At 36.3% G+C, this 26979-nt stretch overlaps 1 protein-coding gene across 1 annotated transcript in view; it reads left to right on the top strand.

Annotated features, from left to right (window-relative positions):
• The window catches only part of CLVS2 (clavesin 2), a 78210-nt gene that overhangs the window by 9197 nt on the left and 42034 nt on the right, over window positions 1-26979 (top strand). Inside the window, exon 3 of the mRNA XM_003932374.4 lies at window positions 5897-6071. Within this exon, the coding sequence (XP_003932423.1) occupies window positions 5897-6071 (175 nt within the window). The remainder of the gene's footprint in view (window positions 1-5896; window positions 6072-26979) is intronic.

Raw genomic sequence — 26979 nt, 5'->3', positions numbered from 1 at the left:
AGGCTTCAGTGAGCTGAGATTGTGCCATCGCATTCCAGCCTGGGGCAACAAGAGTGAAACTCCATCTCCAAAAGAAAAAGAAAGAAAAAGCAGACCAGCTATCTATTAATCACACTCTGTTATGAGTAGGAGGCATCATGGGGTGGAAAAGAGGTCCTGGTCTATGTGGCATCAGAAAGACTTGACCTCTAACCTAGGTTCCTCTTTTTCCTACAGTGATTTTGAGCAAACTTTAATTTTCTTTTAGACCCTCTGTTCTCATCCGTAAAATAACAGGAAGAAATCTAGCTCAGAGACTTTGCAATGGTTTTGAGATTAAGATAATGCATTTGCAATTGCTTTGGAAACCTTAAACTGTTACCCAGATAGACATAATATTATTATTATTATTATTATCATTCAGTAATATAAAACACCTAGAAGAGTTCATCAGCTTTAGCATTAACAACACCCTGAGGCATTAATAAAGGTAATTCTTCTCCTTTTTTCCCTCCCCCTAGCACCTTTTACTATGAAGTGCTTCAGACATTAGAAAATGTGGCTTAATGAAAACTGAGGGGTGGGGGCAGCCTTAATGAAGAATTTAATAATGGCTGATTGATTTAGTGATAAAGGGAAATTGCTGGTGTTGTGCTACTCAATGCGATGCCAAGATGCCAATTTTTTTCTTGTTATGCTGAAAAGGTTGAAAAGTAGAGGGAAATGACCTATTTGTCATTAAGTTGATCTTTGCACTGACTGAAAGCTATGGTAGAGGAAGAGACGCTGTGAACCCCAAAAAAGAAGCATGGGTCAGGTAGTCACCAAAAAGCCTGCATGGCCATTGGCAGGAGAAGAAGTTTCTCTGATCTAAAAAATTGAGAGGGCCCCTGGTTGCAGGCAGGGTGCAGCCTCTCCACGGTGTGGTAGGACAAGGCTCTTGTCCTCTTTCTGGTCCAGGAATATGTTTTGTACTGCCCTTTGGGCTGTCAGAGAAGCCTTAAGTGAATGTTATAATTTTAAAATGATGCCATTGTGGCACTCAATGACTGTTGTAGGTAAAATAAAGCAGCATGTTCTATGTCCTTGGGAAATAATTTGATTTTAACATATATGATTGTGTACCTGTAGTGTGCAGGGCACAGTATTTGGTGCCGAAGATAGAAAGTGGTATCAAACAGTGAAAGAGTTTGAAGCTAAGCTTATATGTCTGGGGCTATAGAAGAAACACTCAAGCACTAGTATTTCAGATTAGGAGAGAGAGAGGACACTGAGGTATCCAGCAGGTAAAGATAATTTTGCAGAGCAGGGCAAGCTGGTGGTGGGCCCGAAGAAGGGTAAAACTTAGGTGAGGTGAACAGGAAGGGGGGTATTCTCTATGGATTTAAATGAGGATAAAGCATCTGAGTGTACCAGTTTGTTGGGGCTTGGATATGACAAGATCTTGATGGCTGGAATGAGCCTGTGCATGGGTGTACAAAATAAGAAGTATGGTTATTAAGGGAATGGTGCAGTTTTGAAAGAGCCATGGGGAAGTAGCGTGTGTAGGACAATTTTTCAGGCCAATTAATGTTTTAGGACAATTAATCTCACAATAGAGGGTAGGCATGATTTCTGGAAGAGAAAGATGAGAAAGAAAGAAAAAGACACACAAGTACTATTGTATTAGGAAATAAAGCTAAGACTCTAGTAGAAAGAGTTAGATGCCAAAAATGTATAAATATAAAAGGCCAGAAAAATATTTAGGACTTGGTGAATAAATGTAAAGTGAGAAATAAAGGGAATATTTGAGAATGATTCTTTGTTAATTGATTTATGTAGGCAATCCCAGAAGAAAACAGGAGGCACTACATTGAGTTACACTAACATATTTCAGGTAGCAATGAGTCACTAAGGTGCTGATGTTCAGATGGGAACTAGAGAGATGAGGATGTTGCACAGGACTGACACTAGCTCTGGGAATGTCGAGCCATCACCAATGTGTTGGCCAAGGGGATGAGTGCATGATTCGGTAACTCTAGGAGCTGCTATATGATGATGACAGGGGAACAAAGTCTTATTTCTACATTTGGATGATTGCAGCAGGGAACCAAAGATGAAAGATAAAAGAGTGACCAGAAAAGTGGAAGGAGAAAAAGTTCAATGTAGCATTACAGAACCAAATAGAAGAGTTTCAACAGCAAGATCACAGCAAATATTTATCATTTCTATTATATGTCAAGGACTGTTAAAAACTTTACATATATTATTTTGTTTCATTTTTGTCCTCACAACAATTCTATGAAGTTAAGAGTAAGTGGTTAAAAAATACAAAAAGCAAGTATAGAATATGTGATTGTTGAAAGAGCAAAAGCCATACAATTGCAGCAGTCATAGTAGTTAACATTTACTGTTTGCTGGGTGATGCCCATTGGGCTATTTTACATTCTGTTCTATGAGGTAACTATTAGTATCACCATTTTTATGAGAGAAAATGGAGGCTTAGCAAAATTCAGTAACTTTAAGGTGTTTGAGAACAAACTAAGATTAGAAGAATAATCAAAGATCCCCATTTTTTTTTGTATTTGTTAATACCTGTGAGTTTTATGTTAAAAAGACTTGTAAGTTACAAAAATGTGCCCAAATAATTACTTCATGAATATATATCTACTCTGCAAGGAAGACTGATTTCATAACTGAGAAATTTCAAGAGGGATTAGATGTTTTCCTTCTGGTTGCGCAGGTAGTACATAGTTGCTGTGGGTATCAAAGTCTTCCCCGTATGTTGTCTGTGTGTTTAGCAGCTTTGATTCTTTTCAAGAGCAGTGGTCTACATAATCTGGTGTCAGTTGTAAAATTTCTTATCTGTGTCATGATTTCTTCTTACTACATGCTACACAGCATTCTTTTCACAAATTCAAATTTTACTTAATGCTATTTTGGGAAGTACAATCAGGAGTCAAGAGCTAAAATAATGTGATAGTTTTGATTTATGGCTTTCTTTCAGCATACAGAGAATAATAGGAATGGTGGAACTCACACAATTTCAATGTAAATCCTAAGCATGACCATACAGAATATTTCATTGTAGTGACCTCTAATTTGTATAACAGTTAAAATAATTTTAAAAAGGAGAGTATGGCAGGAGTCCTGAAGAGATAAAATTAATAGATGCTTCATTTCTTTGGAAGATATTTTACAGATTTTGGCAAGATCCTGTGTAGTCCTGTTCTGCTGAGGAATAGGCTGCTGAGCTGTTAATGATAATAATGTGACATGTTTGTCAACAGAGGACTGGAGTTAAGAGTGTAATATGTATAAACATTTATGTTGATTTTGAAATACTTTAGGGGAACCATACTTCAGGTGTGTTATTTAAAACACCTTCCCTCTTGTTTTCAGTCCTTACTGGTACTTTGATTAATCTTTACTACTATGTACAATGTCTCATCCTTCCAAAGCTGATTTCCAATTCAAATTTTATTTAATGGCATTTTGGTATTAATGCTGTTTGATTTCTTATGGATAACATAAGAATGGTGAACCTCTTAATGAGGGAAACCTTTGAAGTTGGACTTTTCAAATTCTTAATTTTCTTTACCACGATATTATTATGAATTTCAGAAAGTAAAACTTTTTTTTTTTTTTTTTTGGTGAGGGTCTGAATTTCAACCAGAAACACAATCTTCGTGTTTCAACTTTCCAGTGCGTGTGTTTATAGGTTTCAGTATCTAACAGTGTGTCAGGCCATTATGTTTAAAATGGAGGCAGGCCAGCCATAAAGTGACTTTTAAAGGTGTTCAGCCACATATGTTTCAGAGATTTAATAACAAGTACATAGTAGAGCTCTATAAAAAGTTTTATTATTTTATATATTCAGGTAGTTTCTTGGATGCTGTATCCCAAGGCCTTTTGGCTGTTGCCTTTTTAAATACTAATAGGCTATACTAAAGATGATCATTTCTGATTTGTACTCTGCCTAGTACACTATATGGATATCATTGTAACAAAAAGTATGCTACATGTGTATTCCAACCAACATTTACTGAACACCTGCTTATAACTAGTATTGTGCAAAGTTGTACAAATATTTTCACCTGAGTCATCTCTTTGATGACTCTCTGGTGCTGGCCCCAACCCTCCCTCAACCACAGCTAGTAAGATAGTGAGAATAGCCGGAGATAGGGATAGTTAACTGATCCTCAGAATTATAAATCAGTGACATATCTAAGATCATATGGGTAATGAGGCACAGGGCAGAGATTGCATCTTGAAGTCTTCTGACACCATGCCCTGTGCTTGATTAATGCTAGGGTTCTAAACAAGATTATCTTCCAAACTGCTGATTTTACAAATGAAGAAATTAGGTCCTGAAATGATGAGAAATTGCCCAAAGTTCTAATGTTAATTATTCTTTCCTTTCTGAACTACTATGCTTTCTCCTAGCACCTCTATGTGGTTTTAGAAGTAAAAAATAGACCTACTCCCTTGTATATCTTCACTGTATAATACTATCTTCCTAATGAGCCCATCATTTCCACTAAATAGGAAAGATTTCCACTTCTAATCCACTCTCCTCCCCATCCTACCTCTTCCCTGAGGTCCAGATGTTTTTCTCTAGATATTCCTGAAATCTTCCCTGAATGTCTCGGGAAAAAACTTAAAATGCATTGAAATTGCTAACTTCATAAATTTCTTCCATACATTTTCTGACTCCTCTTAAAGTACTGGTGTTTCTATGAATTCCCTTTATAGAATAATTATCTGATATTTGTCTCTGCTTTGACTGCATGACCTCCTTCGCTTCCTTGAACTTAGGTTCTATATGCTTTTGATTCCAAAATTTTCAGTTTTAAGCTCTCTCCTGAGTTTAGGATCCATGTTTTTCAGAAGCTTGCTTGATATATCTCTCTGGGTATACTATATGTTTCTCAAATACAGTAAGTTCTATTCAAAACTTGTATTTTCAACCATTTCCAACAGTCCTCTTTTTGCAGTATTGACACTGATTAAAAATTTTCTGTGTATCAGGCTCCAAAGCTAAAATACTTGTGTGACTTACTCTTCCCTAATCTCAGTTCTCACATTGTCATGATATAATAAGATTGTCTAAAATGCCACTCAAATTTGACTTCTTATTTTTGTTATTGGTTCCATTCCCTTCATTAAAGCAATGTCTTAATCTCCAACCAGTGTCTTTCTACTATAGTCAAGTCCCTTTTACAGGAATATAAAGAGCATTTATTGTGTTACTGGAATGTTCCAGTAACTGTACTAAGGTGAAAACAGAAAACAAAACAGAACAAAAAATCCAACCCTCGAATTTGGATGGCTTGTATTATAGTAGGTAAATTTCCATGACTTTTCCCGCTTTTAATTATATTCATCTCCCTTTCTTTCTATCCCTTCCACCTTTCCTTTTCTTTGTGATACAAACTCAATACGATTAATTTGAATTGAGTAACTTTTATCCATAGCTGTCATGTACAGTGTTCTCATTTATTGATGATACTCCCTCAAATCTCATTCTTAATTTTTTCAAATATGAAGATATGAAATGTCAGTATTACTGGGGCATTATTGAACCACTCAAAAAGTGTGATGCCTAGTTTTGGGTTTGTTGAATGAGATTTCAGAAAATCATAAGAAGGCCTAGAGGTAATTTCAGAAAATCATAAGAAGGCCTAGAGGTAAATTAAATGATTCTAAAATGTGAGAAAGCATTGCCATTTGTTTGGGCAGAATACATGTTAAATTGATTATGCTCCTCGAGTACATATAAATTAAACCTGTGCCTAAAATACTTTTTTAAACAAAATTATTTCCTTAAGATTCTGAAGGTATTTTAGAGTGAATTTTTAGTGTGCTAGAAAATGTTTTATAGTTTCTTATAAAAGTGGTTGTCAGACCTAATTTAGTACTTTTCTGTTGCGGATAGGTACACACTGGTGGATATATTGCGTGCCATCTTACTTTCTTTAGAAGCCATGATTGAAGATCCTGAGCTTCAAGTGAATGGGTTTGTTTTGATCATAGACTGGAGTAACTTCACTTTCAAGCAAGCCTCTAAACTCACACCAAGTATGCTGCGATTAGCTATTGAAGGCCTACAGGTAGGATATGCAAATTACCTACTTCCTTGGTCTCTTGTGTTTGACTTCTCTTGTCTAATATGTTAGAATGACAAGATGTCTTACTTACAGAATAACAAAAACAACAAAAAAATTGTGGTTGTTGAGCACAAACATTAAAATACTAACTGAACAAAGGATTATAGAAGAAACACTGAAGGATGAGAGTTTGTGATACTGGTACAATGCTCACTGTCTAAACATAAACACGAGTAATAAACTGAGATTTTTTAATCTTGAAAATTAGAACAAGCAGCATTTTTTAGATTGTAATGATTAGCTATTTAGGCTTTTTTTTTCTGTGTATATTAATTAGCTAAATATTTGCTTCATTATTTCATTTAACCTGGTGAATTTGGGTTCTGATCAGCAATATGTTCAGCTGTTGGACAGTCAATCAATATGTTTTTTGGTCTCTAAGATACAAAGACCATCTTTCTGAAATTTTCTTTAGACTTCATGAGTTTTTTTTCTGTGAGTGGGAGGGGCTGTCACATGGAATTTATATAGGAATAGTGCTTCTTCCAGTGAATAATATTTAACTACTTAGGAATTAGAAGATGAGAAATATATTATTATTTAGTGGTCTGTCATAAATCTGCTTTTATCAAGTTGTTTTTAACTTCCAGGATGTCCTTCTATTCTCTCTCTTTGCTTTATGTTACTTTGCATATAATACTTATGGAATCGATTTTAAACTTGTAAAAAATATTTGCAAATTAATCCTTGAGTAACATCATTCATTAGACCAGTGCATTAATGTTGAATAAGCACAAGTCATCTAGATCTTTACTCATTAGTAATTTCTGACTGCATCTATACACACCTAAATTGATGAGAATTGACCTTCTAAAAATGGGCCACTTTTCCAGGTGCTGGAAATCTTTGATTTCTGCCTCTGGACTGAATAAGAAACACTGATGTTTCTTCTTCATATAGGTTTTTCCTGATACAGGCTTCCTGACTTGCTCTTGGTGAGTCAGCCTTGCTCCTGTCTTATCCTAAACGTTTTTTGAAAACTCCGCAGGAACATTTAATACAGAATGGTAGAGAGCACAAGATAATGCACGTTTGCAAATGTACATGTCATATAGAATCAGTCCTAACTCTGCCCTATTTCCAGCAATGTATATGATGTTCTTCAGTTTGTGAACAAGATTGGTTACCACCCACTGTGTTACCTAACACAGAATAGTAACCTAGCCTTTTATAATTGTTATCCCTATTTAACCTGTGTCTTCTCTTTGCACTAGGGCTAGGGTAGGCCTTCAGTTCCATGAAGGACTGGAGAGCTCATATTTTTTCCCAAGAAATTAAAAAAAAAAAAAACTTAAAGAATAGACTCAGTATCTTGCTGTTTTCCAGCCTACTTTATGGAGTTATTTAATAATAATGTGATAAGTCATTGCAGGAGAACAAACTGACAACTTGGAGATGTTTGGGAGCTTCCTTGTTAGCCATAACCACTATCAGAAGTTTTTAAAGTGCCACATGTAAACACCACAGGAACTACAGTTAGATTAAACCTCTGTGCATATGTCTAGAGAAGAAAATAATCCCCATCCCTGCATGGGCCTGTGCTGGCTGCACATTTGGAGCTGCCTTCTCTCTGTTCCCCACAAATGCCTCAGTCTCTTTCTCCTTTTTCTCAGAACACAAGACAGAGTAAGCAGGATTGATTTTTCCTGATTCTTAATTAAGAAGCCACTTACAAGAAGAAAGGTCTTCCTGTGAATAAATTTGATGTGTTGCTAATCTTTAAACTCATTTTTGTTTTCAGTTGAAATTGACTTTTAATGCCATATAGTTACATCTATACCTATGTCTGTGTCTATATCTGCATCTGTGTCTACATATGTGTATCTAAAAACAATGGTAAATTTTAATAAGAATACAGAATTGCTAGAAATGTTCTGCTGTGACATTCTTGATCTCATATTTAGTCTCATAGTGAAGTAACACTTTCTGACTTTTTAAATCGTTTCTATTTTACTTTGCATTTACTATGTGAGAAATATTGTGTACCACTATATGTTTCATTCAGAATATATAAACATTTTTTCAAGATCAATATATGACCACAAAATGTTTGAAGTAAAGATACACCCACAGTTTTAGGTTGCTCAACACAGCCACCACCATACCAAGATCACCAGCTCCACAACAGTAGTAAAGCCCTTCTAGTTAACCTAGTCAGGAAAACGAAGAAATGAGAAGATTTTAAATATGTCATTTAGAACGTATGCCATAATTCTGCTATCATGTCACTTTTATTTAGGCAAACATACAAAATACTATAGGGAATTGAACTAAAAATAAGAAAGGCTACCAGTCTGACAGCTAGAGAGACAACTATGTGCATTATAAATGGGATGTAACTCTGTTTTGAAGCCTCCTTGTCTCTCTTCCTCTTGCGTTGGCTATGACCTATCAATCCAAATCATGAACCTGCTTTTTTCTTAAGCAAAAGAGTATTTAAAGTGACCTGGCTAGAGATAGCACCCAATACCTTGTATAAAGATACAAGAACCACTATTATAAGTCCATACGTAAATATATTATGAGATGAATTAAGAGACAATGTGGAAGGGTAGAACAGAAAATGGTCTAGAGGCAGACAGACCAGGATGTGGATGGCAACCCTGCCACGCATCAAGTACTTGGGCACTTGTTTGAATCTTGGTCTACTCATTTATACCAATTTTCAAGTTTTATCATATTGGAAATGATACATCTTGTACCTAGCAGGTAATAGCAATGACTGAAATAATTGATCTGGGTCAGCTCATTTTTTCAGGTGACATATTTTTCTGGATATGCACTGCCTTTCTCACAAGTCAGTGACTACATAAACCATGATGAATTCAAGTTGATGGGCTTTGGGAATCTCAATATTATCATAGTATTCTTTTGGTGCTCAGACTATAGATACACAGACTGTAGTCTTATCTATAATTTTTCTGTAGTTAAATAGTATCTAGATATTTTTATGTTAGATGGCAAATAAAATACATTTTCATGGTAGAAGCAAAAAATGAGATGTTTCACCTGGTGAAATTTAATCTTTGTTTCTTTTGGAAAAACCTCCAGGCATAGCTGGAAAGGTGGGGATTATGGAGATATCCTTGGCTTTGAGAGTTGAGCAAAAAGTGGACAAAAACAGCAAGGGCATACTGATCAGAGCAACACTGGGGAAGTACTCTAAATAATCATGCAGCTATAGGGGGCTGAAAGTACAGGATGAATCTGTTTTGACATGGCTAGAATGAGAAGTGAATTGGAAAATAACCAGAGGTGAACCTGGAAAGGCAGGCTGAAATCTGGCTCTATGGCATAAAAGACTGCATGCTTTATGGTGTGGCTTGCGCTTTCCAAGTATAGGGAGGCTTGGGACAGAAAAGTGTCCTAATCACTTCTCTGCTTTGGAAAGATCTATTAGATCAAAGGACGGAGAAGTTAGATCTGGAGAACCCCATACTAGCTTTGAAATAATTATACTAGTTTCATTTTATAAGATAGGAAATGAAACTTGAAGGAGTCTAAGATGCTTAATCAAATTTTCTCAGCTGACCTCAAGGCTTGAGTTTTGGTTGTCTGACTCCAAAGGCCAATGTCTTTGATGAATTGTGTTTCTATTGTTTCCAGGCCTGTGTCTAAGAAACAGTAGGTAGGCTGAGATCAAAGTGACTTCTTCCACCAATACTCAAATTCTCACATATTAATATATGTTAAATTTATTTATTGTAATGGACAGTGCAATTCCAACTAAAGAAGTCACAAATGGCTGCCTGTGGCTATGGACCTTTTTGACACCATGTGGCAGAACCATTTTCTTTTTCTAGTGAGCCATCTCCTTAAGTGACTATCAGCCTCCCAGTTCTCCAGGATAAAGCATGGAGGCCAAGAGGAAGACACCTGCTGATAACCAAAGATAACTTTTATTAATATAACAACAAAGTGATAAACCATTCATAATACTGGTCCAAGGCAAGTTTGTATGCTTTCTCTGTGCAAAAATCTTCAAATGTTTTCAAATATAAAAGACAGCAACCATTTTTACCAACAAAATGTATTTCTTTGATAGGTAAGGCATAACATCAGATTTTTTTTGTGTGGAAAGAAAGTATTCAGGGTGGCAAAAAGAAAAAGGAAGAAAGTATTTAGCCTTCATTTGTCAGAAAAGAAAAAGGGAAAATTGTCTTGTTACTTACAAGAAGTTAATTGATTAGGGTAGTCATAGAAACAGGGAGTTTCTTAGAAAATCAATACAAGATTAGTGAATGTGACCGGTAGACTAAGGTATCTGCCTGGGAAGCTAACAAAAACACAAATTGTTTAGAAATGCTTACAACAGTTTAGACTGAATTTACAGTGAAGTTACGTGCTTTTTTTGTTGTTGTTGTTTGGGGGGAGGGTTTTTGTTGCTCTTTTAAAAAAAATACCCCAAAACTCTTTATTAATGAGAAACTTTGATTCTTTTATAAATACCGAATCTCTAAATTTGTAGATTTTTAAAAACTTGTTTTAGCCTTACCTCTGTTTTCTGTTGCCCTCGAGACATATTTATCTGTTTTTCTCCCTTAGCTCTGCCCTCCTGGGTCTCCTGTGCTTTTGCCTTCACAATTTCACAGAAATTCCTGAACTCCGTCTGCCAATAAGTACATAATGTAGTCAAGACATGGCTTGCTGGCAAGGGGTTTGGCTGTAACGAGGGATTGAATAGCTCTTTGAATTGCTACATGAGACTCAGATGTAGGGCCATCACAAAATGCCTAAAATAGTGCCAGATATTGTAAGAGCCCTTAATAAGTGGGACTTGTGACAGAATAAAGAATATGGAACCAATTCACTGGCCCTTTCATTTGACTCAAGGGCCCAGTGTTACCAGCAGCCACCAAACTGCTAGCTCATGTGTAAGGCAAGAAGTGCTGCTGCTACACATTCTGGCTCTAAGCATTTGGAAGCCCATTCTTACCTAGGGAATCTTGCCAAACACAGAGGACATGCTAATGACTTGGAACATCACTGACCAAAGCTGGTGGGTGAGGAGCTCCCTTAGCTTCACTATAGCATTTACTTTTTCAGTCCTCCAAGTCCTACCTATTTGTAATTTCTAACAGCTTTGAAATGGCATGTGTGCGTGTGTGTGTGCGTGTGTGTGTGTGTGCACATGTGTTGTAAGATGGTTAAGGGAGAGTGTAGAAAAGAACTTAGTGAGATATTGACTAAATTAGGAATTCATAATAAAACAAAAGGAGTCTGTGTTTTACAACAGTGCTCTTTGCAGTGGTTGTTAAGCTGCCAATAGTTTTCAGGCTTAGAATGCTTTGGATAATAGCAGAAACCTCTTGTTTACAAGCTACCTTTTAAGCTGAAGGCAGCATTATGATGCATTGATGGGAGGGCGTTGAAGCAATGCCTGTCTTTCTGCAAGTGAACACACAGATCCATGAACTGTATTCATTCAGGCAGCCCGGTGGTGGGAACATTTATTTCCACATTTTGTATGCACAGGCATAACCACATTGAGAAACAGTGACAAGGGCAGTGTGTAAAAAAAGTGACATTTTGTTCATCACATGCATAACTGGCTGAGATAAGTGTGTTTCCTTTTAGTTGTTACTTAACCTAAAACAAGATGAGTGAAAACCCTAAAGTTGCCTTATTTCATGGTTTGAGAATGTTATTTGGCTGAGAGGTTTAGTTCTCAGAAATAGGACCTTGTAATTCTTTTTTTTTTTATTGCATTTTAGGTTTTGGGGTACATGTGAAGAACATGCAAGATTGTTGCATAGGTACACACATGGCAGTGTGGTTTGCTGCCTTCCGTCCCCTCACCTGTATCTGTCATTTCTCCCCATGCTATCTCTTCCCACCTCCCCACCCCCCGTCCCTCCCCCATTTCCCCCCAACGGACCCCAGTGTGTAGTGCTCCCTTCCGTGTGTCCATGTGTTCTCATTGTTCAACACCCACCTATGAGTGAGAATATACGGTGTTTGACTTTCTGCTCTTGTGTCAGTTTGCTGAGAATGATGGTTTCCAGGTTCATCCATGTCCCTTAAAGGCTGACAATAGTTAAAAGCTATATATATTATTCAGTTCAGAAAGCAGGCTAAGGATTATATAACCTTTGATAATGTATTGGATTAATTCTGTACATATACCTATGTATGCATCTATGCAAAATTGATGGATGTATTTTTCTTGTGTTAAAATTGCTGTTCATTTCTTTTGATTAGTAGCTAAATCTGTTAGAAGTGTCTAGTTGAAGGAAGTGGGTACCAACCCTGACAAAAAGTAAAATAGAGAAATGAGTGCTCTACAGTTACTTAACATTTACTGAATTAAAAAGAATTATTAATTATCAATAAAATTTAATACTTCTACACCTTCAACCACTGACAATGTAACTTGTTATAATTTTGCTTCAAATAGTCAAATAATTGAAGTAATACAAGGGAAAGAGGACAATAACACTTTTTGGTCTGAGTCCTCGAGCTAATGACAAATGGATTAAAAAGTAATTACCTATAATGAAAAACTGAACAAAGCGTATGAACCACACTGCATTTCATTTTACTGGCTGTTTAGACATGTCCTGAACTGGAGAACAAAAAGATGAGGGAATGCAGGCTCTCCCTTATTCTTTCCAGCAGCAGTATAAATGCATCTTGATGTATTCTTCTTTCCCAGCAAAACCTCATTTTTTTCTCTCTTCAGATCAAAACTGCAAAATATGAACAACGATTTATCCTTTTAAAACACTAGTTTAGGACTCAATGGCATCAGGATTTTCTGTAGATACTGATAACATCGACATACTTATCTTCTTTTTTGTTGCACTTTAAGTTCTGGGGTACATGTGCAGATCTTGAAGGATCATTACATAGGTACACACATGCCATGGTGGTTTGCTGCCTCCATCCCCCCGTCACCTACATTGGGCATTTCTCCCAATGTTATCCCTCCCTAACTTCCCCACTCCTCACTGTCCCTCCTCTAGCTTCCCACTTCCCAACAGACCCCAGTGTGTGAGGTTCCCCTCCCTGTACCCATGTGTTCTCATTGTTCAACACCCACCTATGAGTGAGAACATGTGGTGTTTGGTTTTCAGTTCTTGTGTCAGTTTGCTGAGAATCAGTTTCCAGATTCGTCCACATCCCTACAAAGGACATAAACTCATCCTTTTTTATTGATGCATAGTAGTCCATGGTGTGTATGTGCTACATTTTCTTTATCCAGTCTATCATCGATGGGCATCTGGGTTGGTTCCAGGTCTTTGCGATTGTAAACAGTGGTGCCACAATAAACATATGTATGCATGTGTCTTTATAATAGAACGATTTATAATCCTTTGGGTATATACTCAGTAATGGGATTGCTGGGTCAAATGAAATTGCTATTTCTAGATCCTTGAGGAATTGCCATACTGTCTTCCACAATGGTTGAACTAACTTACACTCCCACCAACGGTGTAAAACTGTCCCTATTTCTCCGCATCCTCTCCAGCATCTGTTGTCTCCAGATTTTTTAATGATCGCCATTCTAACTGAGATGGTATCTTACTGTGGTTTTGATTTTCATTTCCCTAATGACCAGTGATATTGAGCATTTTTTCATATGTTTGTTTGCCTCATAAATGTCTTCTTTTGAAAAGTGTCTGTTCATATCCTTCACCCACTTTTGAATGGGTTTTTGTTTTTTCTCATAAATCTGTTTTAGTTCTTTGTAGATTCTGGATATTAGCCCTTTTTCAGATGGGTAGATTGCAAAATTTTTTCCCATTTTGTTGGTTGCCAGTTCACTCTATTGACTGTTTCTTTTGCTGTGCAGAAACTCTTAAGTTTAATTAGATCCCATTTGTCTATTTTGGCTTTTGTTGCCATTGCTTTTGGTGTTTTAGTCATGAAGTCATTGCCTGTGCCTATGTCCTGAATGAAGTTGTCTAGTTTTTCTTCTAGGTTTTTTATGGTGTTAGGTCTTGTGTTTAAGTCTTTAATACATCTGGAGTTAATTTTAGTGCAAGGTGTCAAGAAGGGGTCCAATTTCAGCTTTCTGCACATGGCTAGCCAGTTTTCCCAAAACAATTTATTAAACAGGGAATCTTTCCCCCATTGCTTGTTTTTGTCAGGTTTGTCAAAGATCAGAAGGTTGTAGATGTGTGGCATTACTTCTGAGGCCTCTGTTCTGTTTCATTGGTCTATGTATCTGTTTTGGTACCAGTACCATGATGTTTTAATTACTGTAGCCTTGTAGTATGGTTTGAAGTCAGGTAGCATGATGCCTCCAGCTTTATTCTTTTTGCTTAGGATTGTCTTGGCTATGTGGGCTCTTTTTTGTATGGCCATTTTCACAATACTGATTCTTCCTAACCATGAGCATAAAATATTTTTCCATTTGTTTGTGTCCTCTCTTATTTCCTTGAGCAGTGGTTTGTAGTTCTCCTTGAAGAGGTCCTTCACACCCTTTGTTAGTCGTATTCTTGGGTATTTTATACTCTTGTAGCAATTGTGAATGGGAGTTTGCTATTGATTTGGCTGTTAGTCTGTTACTGGTGTATAGGAATGCTTGTGATTTCTGCACATTGATTTTGTATCCTGAGACTTTGCTGAAGTTGCTTATCAGTTTTGGGAGATTTTGGGCTGAGACAGTGGGGTCTTCTAAATATATGATCATGTCATCTGCAAATAGAGACAATTTGACTTCCTCTTTTCCTAATTGAGTATCTTTATTTCTTTTTCTTGCCTGATTGCTTTGGCTAGAACTTCCAATACTATATTGAATAGGAATGATGAGAGAGGGCATCCTTGTCTAGTGCCCGTTTCAAAGGGAATGCTTCCAGTTTTTACCTATTCAGTATGATGTTGGCTGTGGATTTGTTATAAATAGCTTTTATTATTCTGAGATACTTTCCATCGATAACCTAGCTTATTGAGAGTTTTTAGTATAAAAGGCTGTAGAATTGTGTCAAAGGCCTTCTCTGCATCTGTTGAGATGATCATGTGATTTTTGTCTTTGGTTCTGTTTATTATGGATTACGTTTGTAGACTTGCATATGTTGAACCAGCCTTACATCCCCAGGGTGAAGCCTACTTGATTGTGACGGATAAGCTTTTTGATGTGCTGTTGCATTTGGTTTGCCAGTATTTTATTAAAGATTTTTGCACTGACGTTCATCATGGATATTGGCCTGAAGTTTTCTTTTTTAGTTGTGTGTCTGCCAGGTTTTGGTATGAGGATGATGTTGGTCTCATAAAATTAGTTAGGGAGCATTCCCTTTTTTTTTTGTATTATTTCAAATAGTTTCAGAAGGAATGGTACCAGCTCCTCTTTGCATGTCTGGTAGAATTTGGCTGTGAACCCATCTGGGCCTGGACTTTTTTGGTTGGTAGGCTATTACTTGCTGCCTCAACTTCAGACCTTGTTATTGGTCTGTTCAGGGATTCAACTTCTTCCTGGTTTAGTCTTGGGAGGGTATAAGTGTCCAGGAGTTTATCCATTTTTTTTTTCCCAGATGTACTGGTTTATGTCCATAGAATTGTTTGTAGCAATCTCTGATGGTAGTTTGTATTTCTGTTGAATTGGTGAAGATATCCCCTTTATCATTTTTTTATTATGTCTATTCGATTCTTCTCTCTTTTCTTTTTTATTAGTCTGGCTAGTGGTCTGTCTATTTTGTTGATCTTTCCAAAAAAACCAGCTTGATTTGTTGATTTTTTGAAGGGTTGTTTTTTTTTTTTTGTCTCTATCTCCTTCAGTTCTGCTCTGATCTTAGTTATTTCTTGTCTTCTGCTAGCTTTTTAGTATTTTTTAATCTTGCTCCTCTAGTTCTTTCAATTTTGATGATAGGGTGTCAATTTTAGATCTTTGCTCACTTCTCATGTGGGCATTTATTGCTATAATTTTCCCTCTAGACACTGCTTTAAATGTGTTCCAGAGATTCTGGCACATTGTGTCTTCATTCTCATTGGTTTTGAAGAACATCTTTATTTCTGCCTTCATTTCGTTGTTTATTCAGTCATCATTCAGGGGAAAGTTGTTCAGTTTCCATGAAGTTGTGCAGTGTTGAGTGAGTTTCTTAATCCTGAGTTCTAATTTGATTGCATTGTTGTCGGAGAGATTGTTTGTTATGATTTCCATTCTTTTGCATTTGCTGATGAGTAATTTACTTCCAATTATTTGGTCAATTTTAGAGTAAGTTTGATGTGGTGCTGAGAAGAAGGTATATTCTGTGGCTATGGGGTGGAGAGTTCTGTAGATGTCTATTCGGTCTGCTTGGTCCAGATCTGAGTTCAAGTCCTGGATATCCTTGCTAATTTTTTTATCTTGTTGATCTGTCTAATATTGACAGTGGAGTGTTAAAGCCTTCCACTATTATTGTGTGGTACTCTAAGCCTCTTTGTAGGTCAATAAGAACTTGCTTTAGGTATCTGGGTGCTCCTGTATTGGGTGCATATATATATATATATATATATATATATATATATATATATATATATATATAGGATAGTTAGCTCTTCTTGTTGCATTGATCCTTTTACAGTTATGTAATGCCTGTCTTTGTCTCTTTATCTTTGTTGGTTTAAAGTTTGTTTTATCAGAGACTATGATTGCAACCCTTGCTTTTTTTTGCTCTCCCTTTACTTGGTATATTTTCTTCTAACTCTTTATGTTGGGTCTGTGTGTGTCTTTGCACATGAGATGGGTCTCCAGAATACAGCACACCAATGGATCTTGACTTTTTATCCAGTTTGCCAGTCTATGTCTTTTATTGGTACATTTAGGCTGTTTACATTTAACATTGATACTGTTATGTGTGAATTTGAGCCTGCCATTTTGTTACTGGCTGGTTGTTTTGCCTATTAGTTGACACATTTTCTTCATTGCATCATTGGTCTTTAATATTTGGTACATTTTTGCAGTGGCCAGTACTGGTTGTTCCTTCCCATGTTTAGTGCTTCTTTCAGGAGCTCTTGTAAGGCAGGCCTGGTGGTGATTAAATCTCTTGGCAATTGCTTGTCTGTAAAGGATTTTATTTCTCCTTCACTTATGAAGCTTAGTTGGCTGGCTATGAGATTCTGGGTTAAACATTTTTTTCTTTAAGGATGTTGAATATTGGCCCCTACTCTCATCTGGCTTGTAGGGTTTCTGCTGAGTGATCTGCTGTGAGTCTGATGGGCTTCCTTTTGTGGGTGACCTGACATTTCTCTCTGGCTTCCCTTCACTTCAACCCTGGTGAATCTGATGATTACGTGCCTCGGGGTTGCTCTTCTTGAGGAATACCTTTGTGGTGTTCTCTGTATTTCCTGGATTTGAATGTTTGCCTGCCTTGCTAGTCTGGGGAAGTTCTCCTGGATAATATCTTGAAGAGTGCTTTCCAGCTTGGATTCATTCTCCCTGTCACATTCAGGTACACCAATCGAGTATAGATTAGGTCTTTTCACATAATCCCATATTTCTTGGAGGCTTTGTTCATTTCCTTTCATTCTTTCTCTAATCTTGCCTTCTCATTTTATTTCATTAAGTTAATCTAATAGTCTTTGATATTGTTTCTTCTGCGTGATAGATTTGGCTGTTGAAGCTTGTGTATGCTTTGTGAAGTTCTTGTGCTGTGTTTTTCAGCTCCATCAAGTCATTTATGTTCTTCTCTAAGCTGGTTATTCTAGTTAGCATTTTGTCTAACATTTTTTCTGTCTTTAGTTTCTTTGCATTGGGTTAGAACATGTTCCTTTAGCTTGGAGAAGTTTTTTGTTACCCACCATCTGAAGCCTGCTTCTGTCAACTCATCAAACTAATTCTCCATCCTGTTTTGTTCCCTTGCTGGTGAGGAGTTTTGATCCCTTGGAGGAGAGGCATTCTGGTCTTTGATGATTTCATCCTTTTTGCCCTGTTTTCTTCTGAAGGTCATTAGCTATTACTTTTACCTTAGCATAATGGTCCTAGGACATAAATTGTTCTTCTTCTATATGGTAATTGCTGTATGGTGATGATGATGATAACGATGATGAAAAAGATAATACTCTTTGATCTAAATCCCCAGAGAGGTCCCCCGCCATGGGGTAAAATAAGAAAAAAATTTATTTCCAAAACCAAAATTCTAATGGGCATACTTATAATTTTTGGCAAATAAATATAACCAGATTTGAACTAAGACTCTTAAGCTTAGAAAACCATGCTTATTTGTAGCTGGATAGTGATGCAAGCAGATAGACAACTTTGTCACCTGTTTTCAAAAGACCTCCAGGAGATACATCTGGTCAGCCTATTACTTCTCTTAAGATGGCTAAGGGGAAGCACATTCTGCCTCACACAGGACAATCATGGGTTTCTTCAGGACTGGACAACAAACTATATTTAATGATAACTGAGGCCCTGGTGTCTCAACATAGGTGGATGATAAGCATCAAAGTAGGTTCTTACTAAATGCTAAATGTGGAGATGTAATTTAGTTAGTGAAAAAGTAGTGAAAATACTCTTTTGTAAATAACAGACACTGTGTTTCAGTTTTATAGATATTTAGAACTAGGAAGGACCTTAACTCAAAAAGAGTACAAGTGACTTAAATGTTGCCTAGGAACCATCAGAGGAAGCCTAGGAGGACTTGAGCAGCACCATGGAGAGCTCTCTGGAACTCAGTTGCTGTGGTGTGTCCTTTTCTCCTTTGCAGTTCTGGTTCTCTATACCCATGAAGGCCTTTAAAGAAGGTCCCTCTATTAGAATAATTTGAGGTTGCTGCAGAAGTAGGGCTTTCTGCATTGTCGTCGAATCTCACAGTTTATGTAACTGAGTTGCCAAGGTTCTCTCTACAAGATTCCTTGTTTTTCAGTATTCAGCTTTGTTTTTAGAGTTGGTTGAATTATTTACTGGAAGCTCACGTGTTGATATGAAGAATAGAATTATCTCTTCCCTTTTCTTTTCCCTTAGAGACTTCATGTAAGGTTATTTATAACCTAATTTACAGACACAAAACATCCTTAAGTTACATACAATAAGAGAGAATTGATGTACTGTGATTTGAGTTTTATCATGAGGCCACATAAGGAAGAAAGAGATTTACTTTCTTCATCCAAGCAAAACATGATTTCTGAAAAAATCATGTTTTGATTACTTGCCTTCTTCATAAAGAGATCTTAGAGAACAATTATATAGGATATAGTCCAATCAGAGTTTTATTTTCTCCTGACAACTGCTGGGATAGGTTAGAGTTTAGAATAAAAGCATTCCTGGGCTTAAATCTTGTCCCTGTCATGTCCACATTTTAATTTTGGATAGAATACTTAACTGATCTAAGTCTTCATTATCATATCTAAAAATAGTGTTAATGCCTCTTCCTGGTATCATGATGATTAAATGAATTGACATATATGAAAGAAATTAGCATGGTACCCAGTCCTATAAGGTTAAAAATCAGTCTTGGTCATTCATTTCTTTCTTGTCCTATGCTCAAGAAGAGAATGTAAGTAAACTTATGTAACAAGAAGATTAACCCTTCAGGCTGAAATATGGTTTTATTTAATGTAATTAACCAGCTAAACCTGGCATGTTATACAAAACTCATCAACTGAAGTTTGATATGAAGAACATGCAACACCGCCATTTTCTGAAAATAATTTAAAAAATCATAGGCAGTTTTACTTTTAGAAGTTTCTAGCCACTATCTCTGGTCTTCCAGGTTGTAAGATAATGGTTAAAATTATTATAAGTATTAGCTCTTTATAACAAATGGAAATCACTGGTTTGTTCCTAGGATATAAGACTTGAGATTTTCACTTTTGGGAATACCACAAACATTTTCTACTGAAATCACATGAAGAGATTTGTATAGACATGATTAATATGTGCATATCTCCTCACTGTTCTCAACTAGATTAAGAGACCCTCAATGGCAAGAAAAACATTCAATTCAGTTAACTCACAAGGTGGCTAACAAGGAAGTTCATACCATTGGCTCTGGGTAGACTAAAGGCATATGGCAGAATTTTGATTATTAAAACTTTCACCTGATGTGAAATAGGATAGGATTCTCTTCAGAGACCACACCCTGGAGGGTTCAATGTCTCAGGCATTTGAAAGATTCAGAATAAGTAGTCATCCAAATGACTATAAGAAAGATATCTAATGTATTAGAGGTATACTTTCTTGAAAAATGGCAATGATAAGATTTGGAAATAGTACTGTCCAGGTTGTAGTATTTTAAGATTGGAATAATTTGGGGTGCAATTATAGCAACAAGTTTCACACTTGGAATGGCAACATAGAGGATGCCTAGTACTCAGGGAGCATTGGGTGTAATTATTAAACCATGTGTTTCTATGATAAATATAAATGGAAGACAATAAAGGTATTAAAATATTCAACCAAAAGAAATTAAAAGTATAAGGGCAGCTATCCCAATATAAACTTAGGATAGCATGCCGACTTTCTTCACCTGAGCCAGTTTTCAGACTCCAAACTCATGAACTGAAGAAGAAAATAGATCCCCATGAAGAAAGGCTCTGCAATTCCAAGGGTATATAGTTACTTCATCAGTTGTTTTCAAAGGGATTCACAGCCATTCACTTGGGTAACTGTACACTGGAATAAAGGGATTGCCCAGCCATTTAAAGATCGGTTGGACACAGAAATTAAGTTGACATCAATATCCGGGGACTTGGAAAGCTGTCATTAAGCCCTTATTCCCTTCACATTAGAGTGGGAGCGAATAGGTGCAAAAAAATGAATACATGGAGTGTTAGCTGTGATCTGACTCACAGTTGGTGGACTGAATCCATAGCCCAGCTCTCGGGCTCATTGTCATTGGTCAGGAAAAAATTCATTGCTTAAGAAGGAAGTGCGTTGAGACCAGTAGCATCTGTAAGAGCTGTGATTTGTCACACTATCCTGTTTTAAGTTCCTCTCCACAAAATGAGATGAACACATATGAGGCAAGTGAATCTGAGTGGTGTAAAGGGTGAACTCGAATGGATAATGTGGTGCGCTGCCTAGATCCCTCCCTTAGGACCAAGGCAGTTATACTTCCAGCTGCCAGGAATGTTCGCTGCCAGTAGCTCAAGCTGAGTCCCTCTTTAAGAATTGCCCTTGCTTAAAGGGAGCTACTTCCCCAGAGTTTATGTCCCCAGGGAACATAAGTAAACATAAAACAATAGGTTCAATGCACAAGTACAAATACTGTGCCCCATTTCCTCCATTCTGGACAATCCTGATAGGCCACCTCAACTCCAGAGCTGTTTGTGGAGTTTCCTGTCTTGTAACTGCATCATATTTGAATGTCCCCCTCTGCCTAGTTTCTTTCTTTTCCTTATGAATTTTGCTCCAGAGATCACTCCCTGATAAAACTTCTGCAAGCAAATATTGATCTTGGCATCTGTTACCTAGGAAATGCCACTTAAAACACATAGCACTATTTGTAATATTTATTATAAATTTATAAATACATTAATAATTTTAATGTTGAAAAGTAGTGACCCACCTAATAGGCAAATAGTAAAGAAATAGAGTGAGACAGATTTTTATGATGGATGATCTTTCCATTTTAAGAGTAATATTTGCAAAGTGTAGTAATATGAAAAATGATTGTGCATAATATTAAGTGGAATATATGCAATACAAACAAATGTAAAATATTGTCACATTGATGTAAATAATACATTCAAAGACAGAAGAAAAGGCATTGGGATGGACACAATGTTTACCTAAGACTAATAGGATTATGGTGAAATTTTCTCTTTTATCTTCTGCATAAATATTTTGCTATTTGGAACATAACTTTTTTACCGTAAAAATTTTATTTCAAAGAGACACGATATACAGTAAAAAGTAAAGCAAATTATTTTGCAAATAAACATACAATTCACTGTGTTAAAAAGGTTAGTGTTTATTTAAAAAATAATATTAGCATAGTTTGATGAGCAAATTAATAGAATCAGCAGCTGCAGCTGCTCATCTTTAAAAAATTATCATTATGAATACATATAGCTGTGATGGGTTACATTTGGACCACAAAGGAAATTTACAGCAAGATCTGAGGAAGCAAAATTATGGCAAATGTAAATATGCCTTAGAGAAAAAGATCAGGCATCTTTTGAAAAGTGTATTTTCTGAAGTGATCAGACTTATAAAATCCCAAGTATAATGCTAATATCATACCTGGCATGTACTGACCAGTTTTTGGTAGGAGAAAGGAAAGAAGTTGAATTCAGTCCAACAGCCATCAATAAGCACCACTTAAAAATAGCTTTATGAAAATCTAGAATAAAATAGGCATGATGAAGTTAAAACCAAAAATGTGAAAAAATTACATCAAATGAAGGCACTCATGCTTTTAAACAATATGCATTGTTCTTGTCTGTTAGTTATATTCTTATATTATTAGCATCAATTCAACAAATGGCAAAACAAATTTTACAGGATTTTCTTTGTTTATATGGAGAGACGAAAGGAGGTTAACAGCATGAGCTAAGGTACAGAAGTGAAAATGCATATATTGCATTATGGGTATCATAATGAGTCTAGGCTGTCTGATGTGAACAGCTGATGAAGGGAAGGCAAGCAAGATAAAGTGAAGAAGTCATCTGTTAGATAGGGGTCAAAATGCAATAAACTTTGAATAACTATATTTTATAAAGAATGGAGAATCAGTGACATCTTGAATAGAGAAACAAATCATGAAAAATGGATAATAGAAAAATTAATGTGCCACCCTTCATTTGTTTATGCTTTCATCCTGTAAATACTCATAAAATGGGATCATTTTAAAGAAAAAGAGTTCAGAAAGTAAGAAGTTTAGAGACTTTCATAGCTATCCAGTTCAGAGGTGGTTAAAGTCCACATTAGTGGAGGCCAAGCGATAATGAAAAGAAAGGGAAGGTAGTTTCGTCTATGTCCTCTCCCATTCACGATTTCTTCCATCTCATTTAAATCTCTGTTTCAGCTCACCTTGGTTATCTCAGAAGACAAGGACATTGCCTTGCCTTCAGCCTGCCCCTGTTCAGTATCTCCTGTGCATGGTGATCACAATTGTCTTCTGAAAGTATGATCTCTCTCACAGTCACTCTCCAGGTCCACTGGTTTTCTCTTCTTGTTTCTCTGCATAGACTAGAAGTGAGGGCTCTGCCATGCTGTGTGTACCTGGAGCTCATCAGGCTTAACTTAAGTGAAACAAACCAGGAGTCTTGGCAGGACAACAGTTTGAGACCTATTTTAGAATGCTGCTTAAAGAGATTCTTTGGAAAAAAAAAGTTGTTATGCATGTTAAAATCTCTTGGGAAAAGGATTTGCTTGAAAAGGTTTATATTTGCATTTGCTCTGTATCTGATGATAAATTGTGTTTATTATATTAATGTACTATGTATTGTACATTTACAGAGAAGTACACTAATAGCATAATGTCTTACATGAATTTTTAATAATATTCATTTTCTTCTAAAATCTGATTAAATGTTGGTAAATCATAAGCAATTATTTCTGTAGTTTTAAGGGTTAGAAATTCACAGTTGGACAACTTCTTTTTCATTTAGACTTTCTATACCAATAATTAGTGCACATGAGTGAAAAACTGAGTATTAAAATATCAGAGAGCACCTGAATGTGATTGTTCTCATTTAATAGGGATTCTATTTCTTGTAACTTTGTGTAGAACTGTTGGATGTGCTATACAGATCTAAATCAGTTTTAGCAGATAAGGAAGCACATGCTATGTTAGATTCTGTAATGAAAAGTTTATTGCAGACATGTCTAGAATCTTAGAATTTTAGCATTTAAAGTAAACTTAGAAGTCACAGAACATCTTGTATGTATGTATACATAAATGTGGTGGCTCATGCCTGTAATCGCAGCACTTTTGGAGGCTGAGGACAGCGGATTGCTTGAGCGCAAAAGTTTGAGACCAGCCTGGGCAACATGGCGAGACCTTGTCTTAAAAAAAAACAAAAAACAAAAAACAAAAAACAAAAAACAAACAAACAGAAAAAACAATGTAATGCAGCTTTTGTTTGTGCACATTCAGAGCAGCTATTGTATTTCTTCACAGAGCAGCTCTTTTTATCTCTGAGTTTGGCAACAAAGCTCTTTCCTAAATTTAGCTAAAATCTTGAACACAGGATTAATGCCACTCTACTTAATGCACTGTCTTGTATGAAACAATTTTTCAAAGACATAGGCAGCCTGTTTCTTAGAACACTGCAAGCTAGCTGATATTTTTCATTTTTATAATTTTTTTTCCAAATATTTATGACTTTTTTTTCCATCCCTTTCTTTTCATGACATAGTTTTAAAATAGTGTATTATTCTGGTTGCCACCTTCCAAACTCACAACAATTTTGTCAGTTTATCTTCAATGCTAGGGACTTAATGTTTGGATTTCCCCTGCACCCAAATTCATATGCTGAAACTCTAATCCCCAGTGGGGTCTTTGGAAAGTAATTGGATCATAAAGGTGGAGCCCTCATGGTAAGGTTATTGCTCTTATAAGAAGAGACACACAAGAGAGTTTACTTTGTCTTTCACTCTCTCTTCCACATGAGGAAATCAAGAAAAAGACCCTCGCCAGAACCTGACCATGCCTGCACCCTGATCTTTGACTTTCCAGCCCCCATATCTGTGAGAAACAAATGTTGTGTAAACCACCCAGACTGTGATATTCTTGTTAGAGTTTCTCATACTGACTAAGATACTGAAATAGAAAAATAATCACTCCACATGTGTTTTGATCTGTGTGGTGCACATTTTTCAGTATTAGAAAAGCATCTTATTAAAAAGCTAAAGGCTGTGTTAATTTAAAATTTAAAATGCTCTGTAAAAGTACAAACAACATATGAAAGGAAAAGGAAGAAAAGAGCCATTAGATTTTACTTAGGGAAAGGACTGAGAAAAAAGATATCCATAGAAGTCTCCTTTGAAAGAAAGAAAATACTTTGTTGGAAGCATTATAGACTAAGAAACAGTTGATGGAGGGGACAGAGATCATCATATACATGATGCTTTGGTACTAGGAAGTAGGTTAGTTTAGTTGTATCTTAGCATTAATGAATAAATAGGAAATAAAGTTGGAAAATTTAGTTGAGATCAAATATTAGAGGTCATTAATGCCACTGTAAAAAAATTTAAGTTTTTTTTATAGGAGAGTTTTTGATTTGACAGGACAAGTGTATTTTAATAGATAAATCTAGCATCCCTATGCTAAATAATGGATTAAATAGGGGAAGACACTGTCACAGTTGCAACATGCAGTTGGTTCACTTTAAGTATGTCAGGAGCCATATTTCTTACAAATATTGCCTGAGGATGGAATGATGGAATTCATAGGGAGCAAGGAGCTTGGATATTAAACTAGATCGATGAAGCAGTTTTTGTCAAGAGCATGGTCTGACCAGTTCTCATGCATCGTCCTACATGGAGAATGGTGGCTAGACCTGAAGATGCATCACTGTCACTTAGTGAAATGCTCATAACCTCTGCACACTGGACATTTAGCAAGTCATACAGGGAGAGCAGAGTGAAAGCTGTGCAAATGCCGACTGTCAGAAAAAGAAGTACAGTTTATCACTATCACAGTGTTGTCTTGTAACATTCCGTTGTCTCCCTTCATATCATTGTTTTTCTTATTTCTTTGAAACAGAATTTTAAATGGGCTGTTAATAAAATTATGTAAATTTAGTTCTTTTTTTGTTCGTTTCAATCTATGTCTGATCTTTCATCTCATCTCTGTTCCTGTGGAGCTATTATAAGAGACAGATAAGAGACTGGATTCTTGAATTCATTGTGTAGTGTTTTATCTTCAGTGGAGTTCCAGTTATCCAAGAAACTTGTCTAATGTTCTGTTTTAATGTTTTCACTGCTTTAGCAGGGAGAAGAAGGAATGAGTCATTTTGAAGTCAAGCTTTATGCCACCTAAAACTATTTGTCGTTCAGATTCATGTATGATTGCTTGTTTGGAGAATTGCTCATTCCCCACTGGCTGAGCATAAAGGTCAGCCCTATCTTCAGTAACATTTCTCCAGTTCTGCTTCCCTTTGTCTCTTTCCGTAGCTCCAAACTGGACTTTGCAGTCCAGCTAATACTGAAGTGGAACTAGACTGTAGACTGTGCATATCCAAATAATAGCATATACTTTCTTCTTCATGTTAATATCTGAGAACAGCACATACTTTATTTTTTATGTTAATATAGGAGTAACTCAGCCAAACTAAGTGGAGTTAATCCTAGGGCTTTAAAGGTTACTTTGTTTGCTAGCATTAGGGCAGTGTCAAAGTACTTTAGTAAGGAAAAATATGTATATATATATATATATATATATATATATATATACATACTCAAAATATATATCTCATATATATCCTCAAATATTATATGTATATATTCTCAAATATATATATCTCAAATACATATATATATATGTGTAAGGAGAATATATATATATTCTCAATATGTCTCATATATATTCTCAAATATATCTATGTATATATTCTTAAATATATCTATATCTCAAATACATGTATATTTCAGATACATAGATAGATAGATAGATAGATAGAGAGAGAGAGAGATAGCTATTTGAGGCAGAGTTTCACTCTGTTGCCCAGACTGGAGTGCCCTGGCACAATCATGGCTCACTGCAGCCTCAGCCTCCTGGGCTCAAGTGATTCTCTTACCTCAGCCTCCCAAGTAGCTGAGAATGTGGGCATGCACTGTCACTCCTGGCTATTTTTTTGTATTTTTTGTGCAACACCATGCCTTGCTAATTTTTTGTATTTTTTGTAAAGACAGGATTTCACCATGTCTCCCAGGCTGTTCTCAAACTCCTGGGCTCATGCAATCCTCCCTCTTCAGCCTCCCAGAGTTCTAGGATTGCAGGAGTGAGCCACCATGCCTTGACTGGAATCTCAATCCTAT

The sequence above is a fragment of the Saimiri boliviensis genome, chromosome 4, assembly GCF_048565385.1.
Source record: "Saimiri boliviensis isolate mSaiBol1 chromosome 4, mSaiBol1.pri, whole genome shotgun sequence".
Taxonomy (NCBI): Eukaryota; Metazoa; Chordata; class Mammalia; order Primates; family Cebidae; genus Saimiri; species Saimiri boliviensis.
Note: the sequence above shows the minus strand (reverse complement) of the source record. Positions and strands in the feature narration are given on the sequence as shown.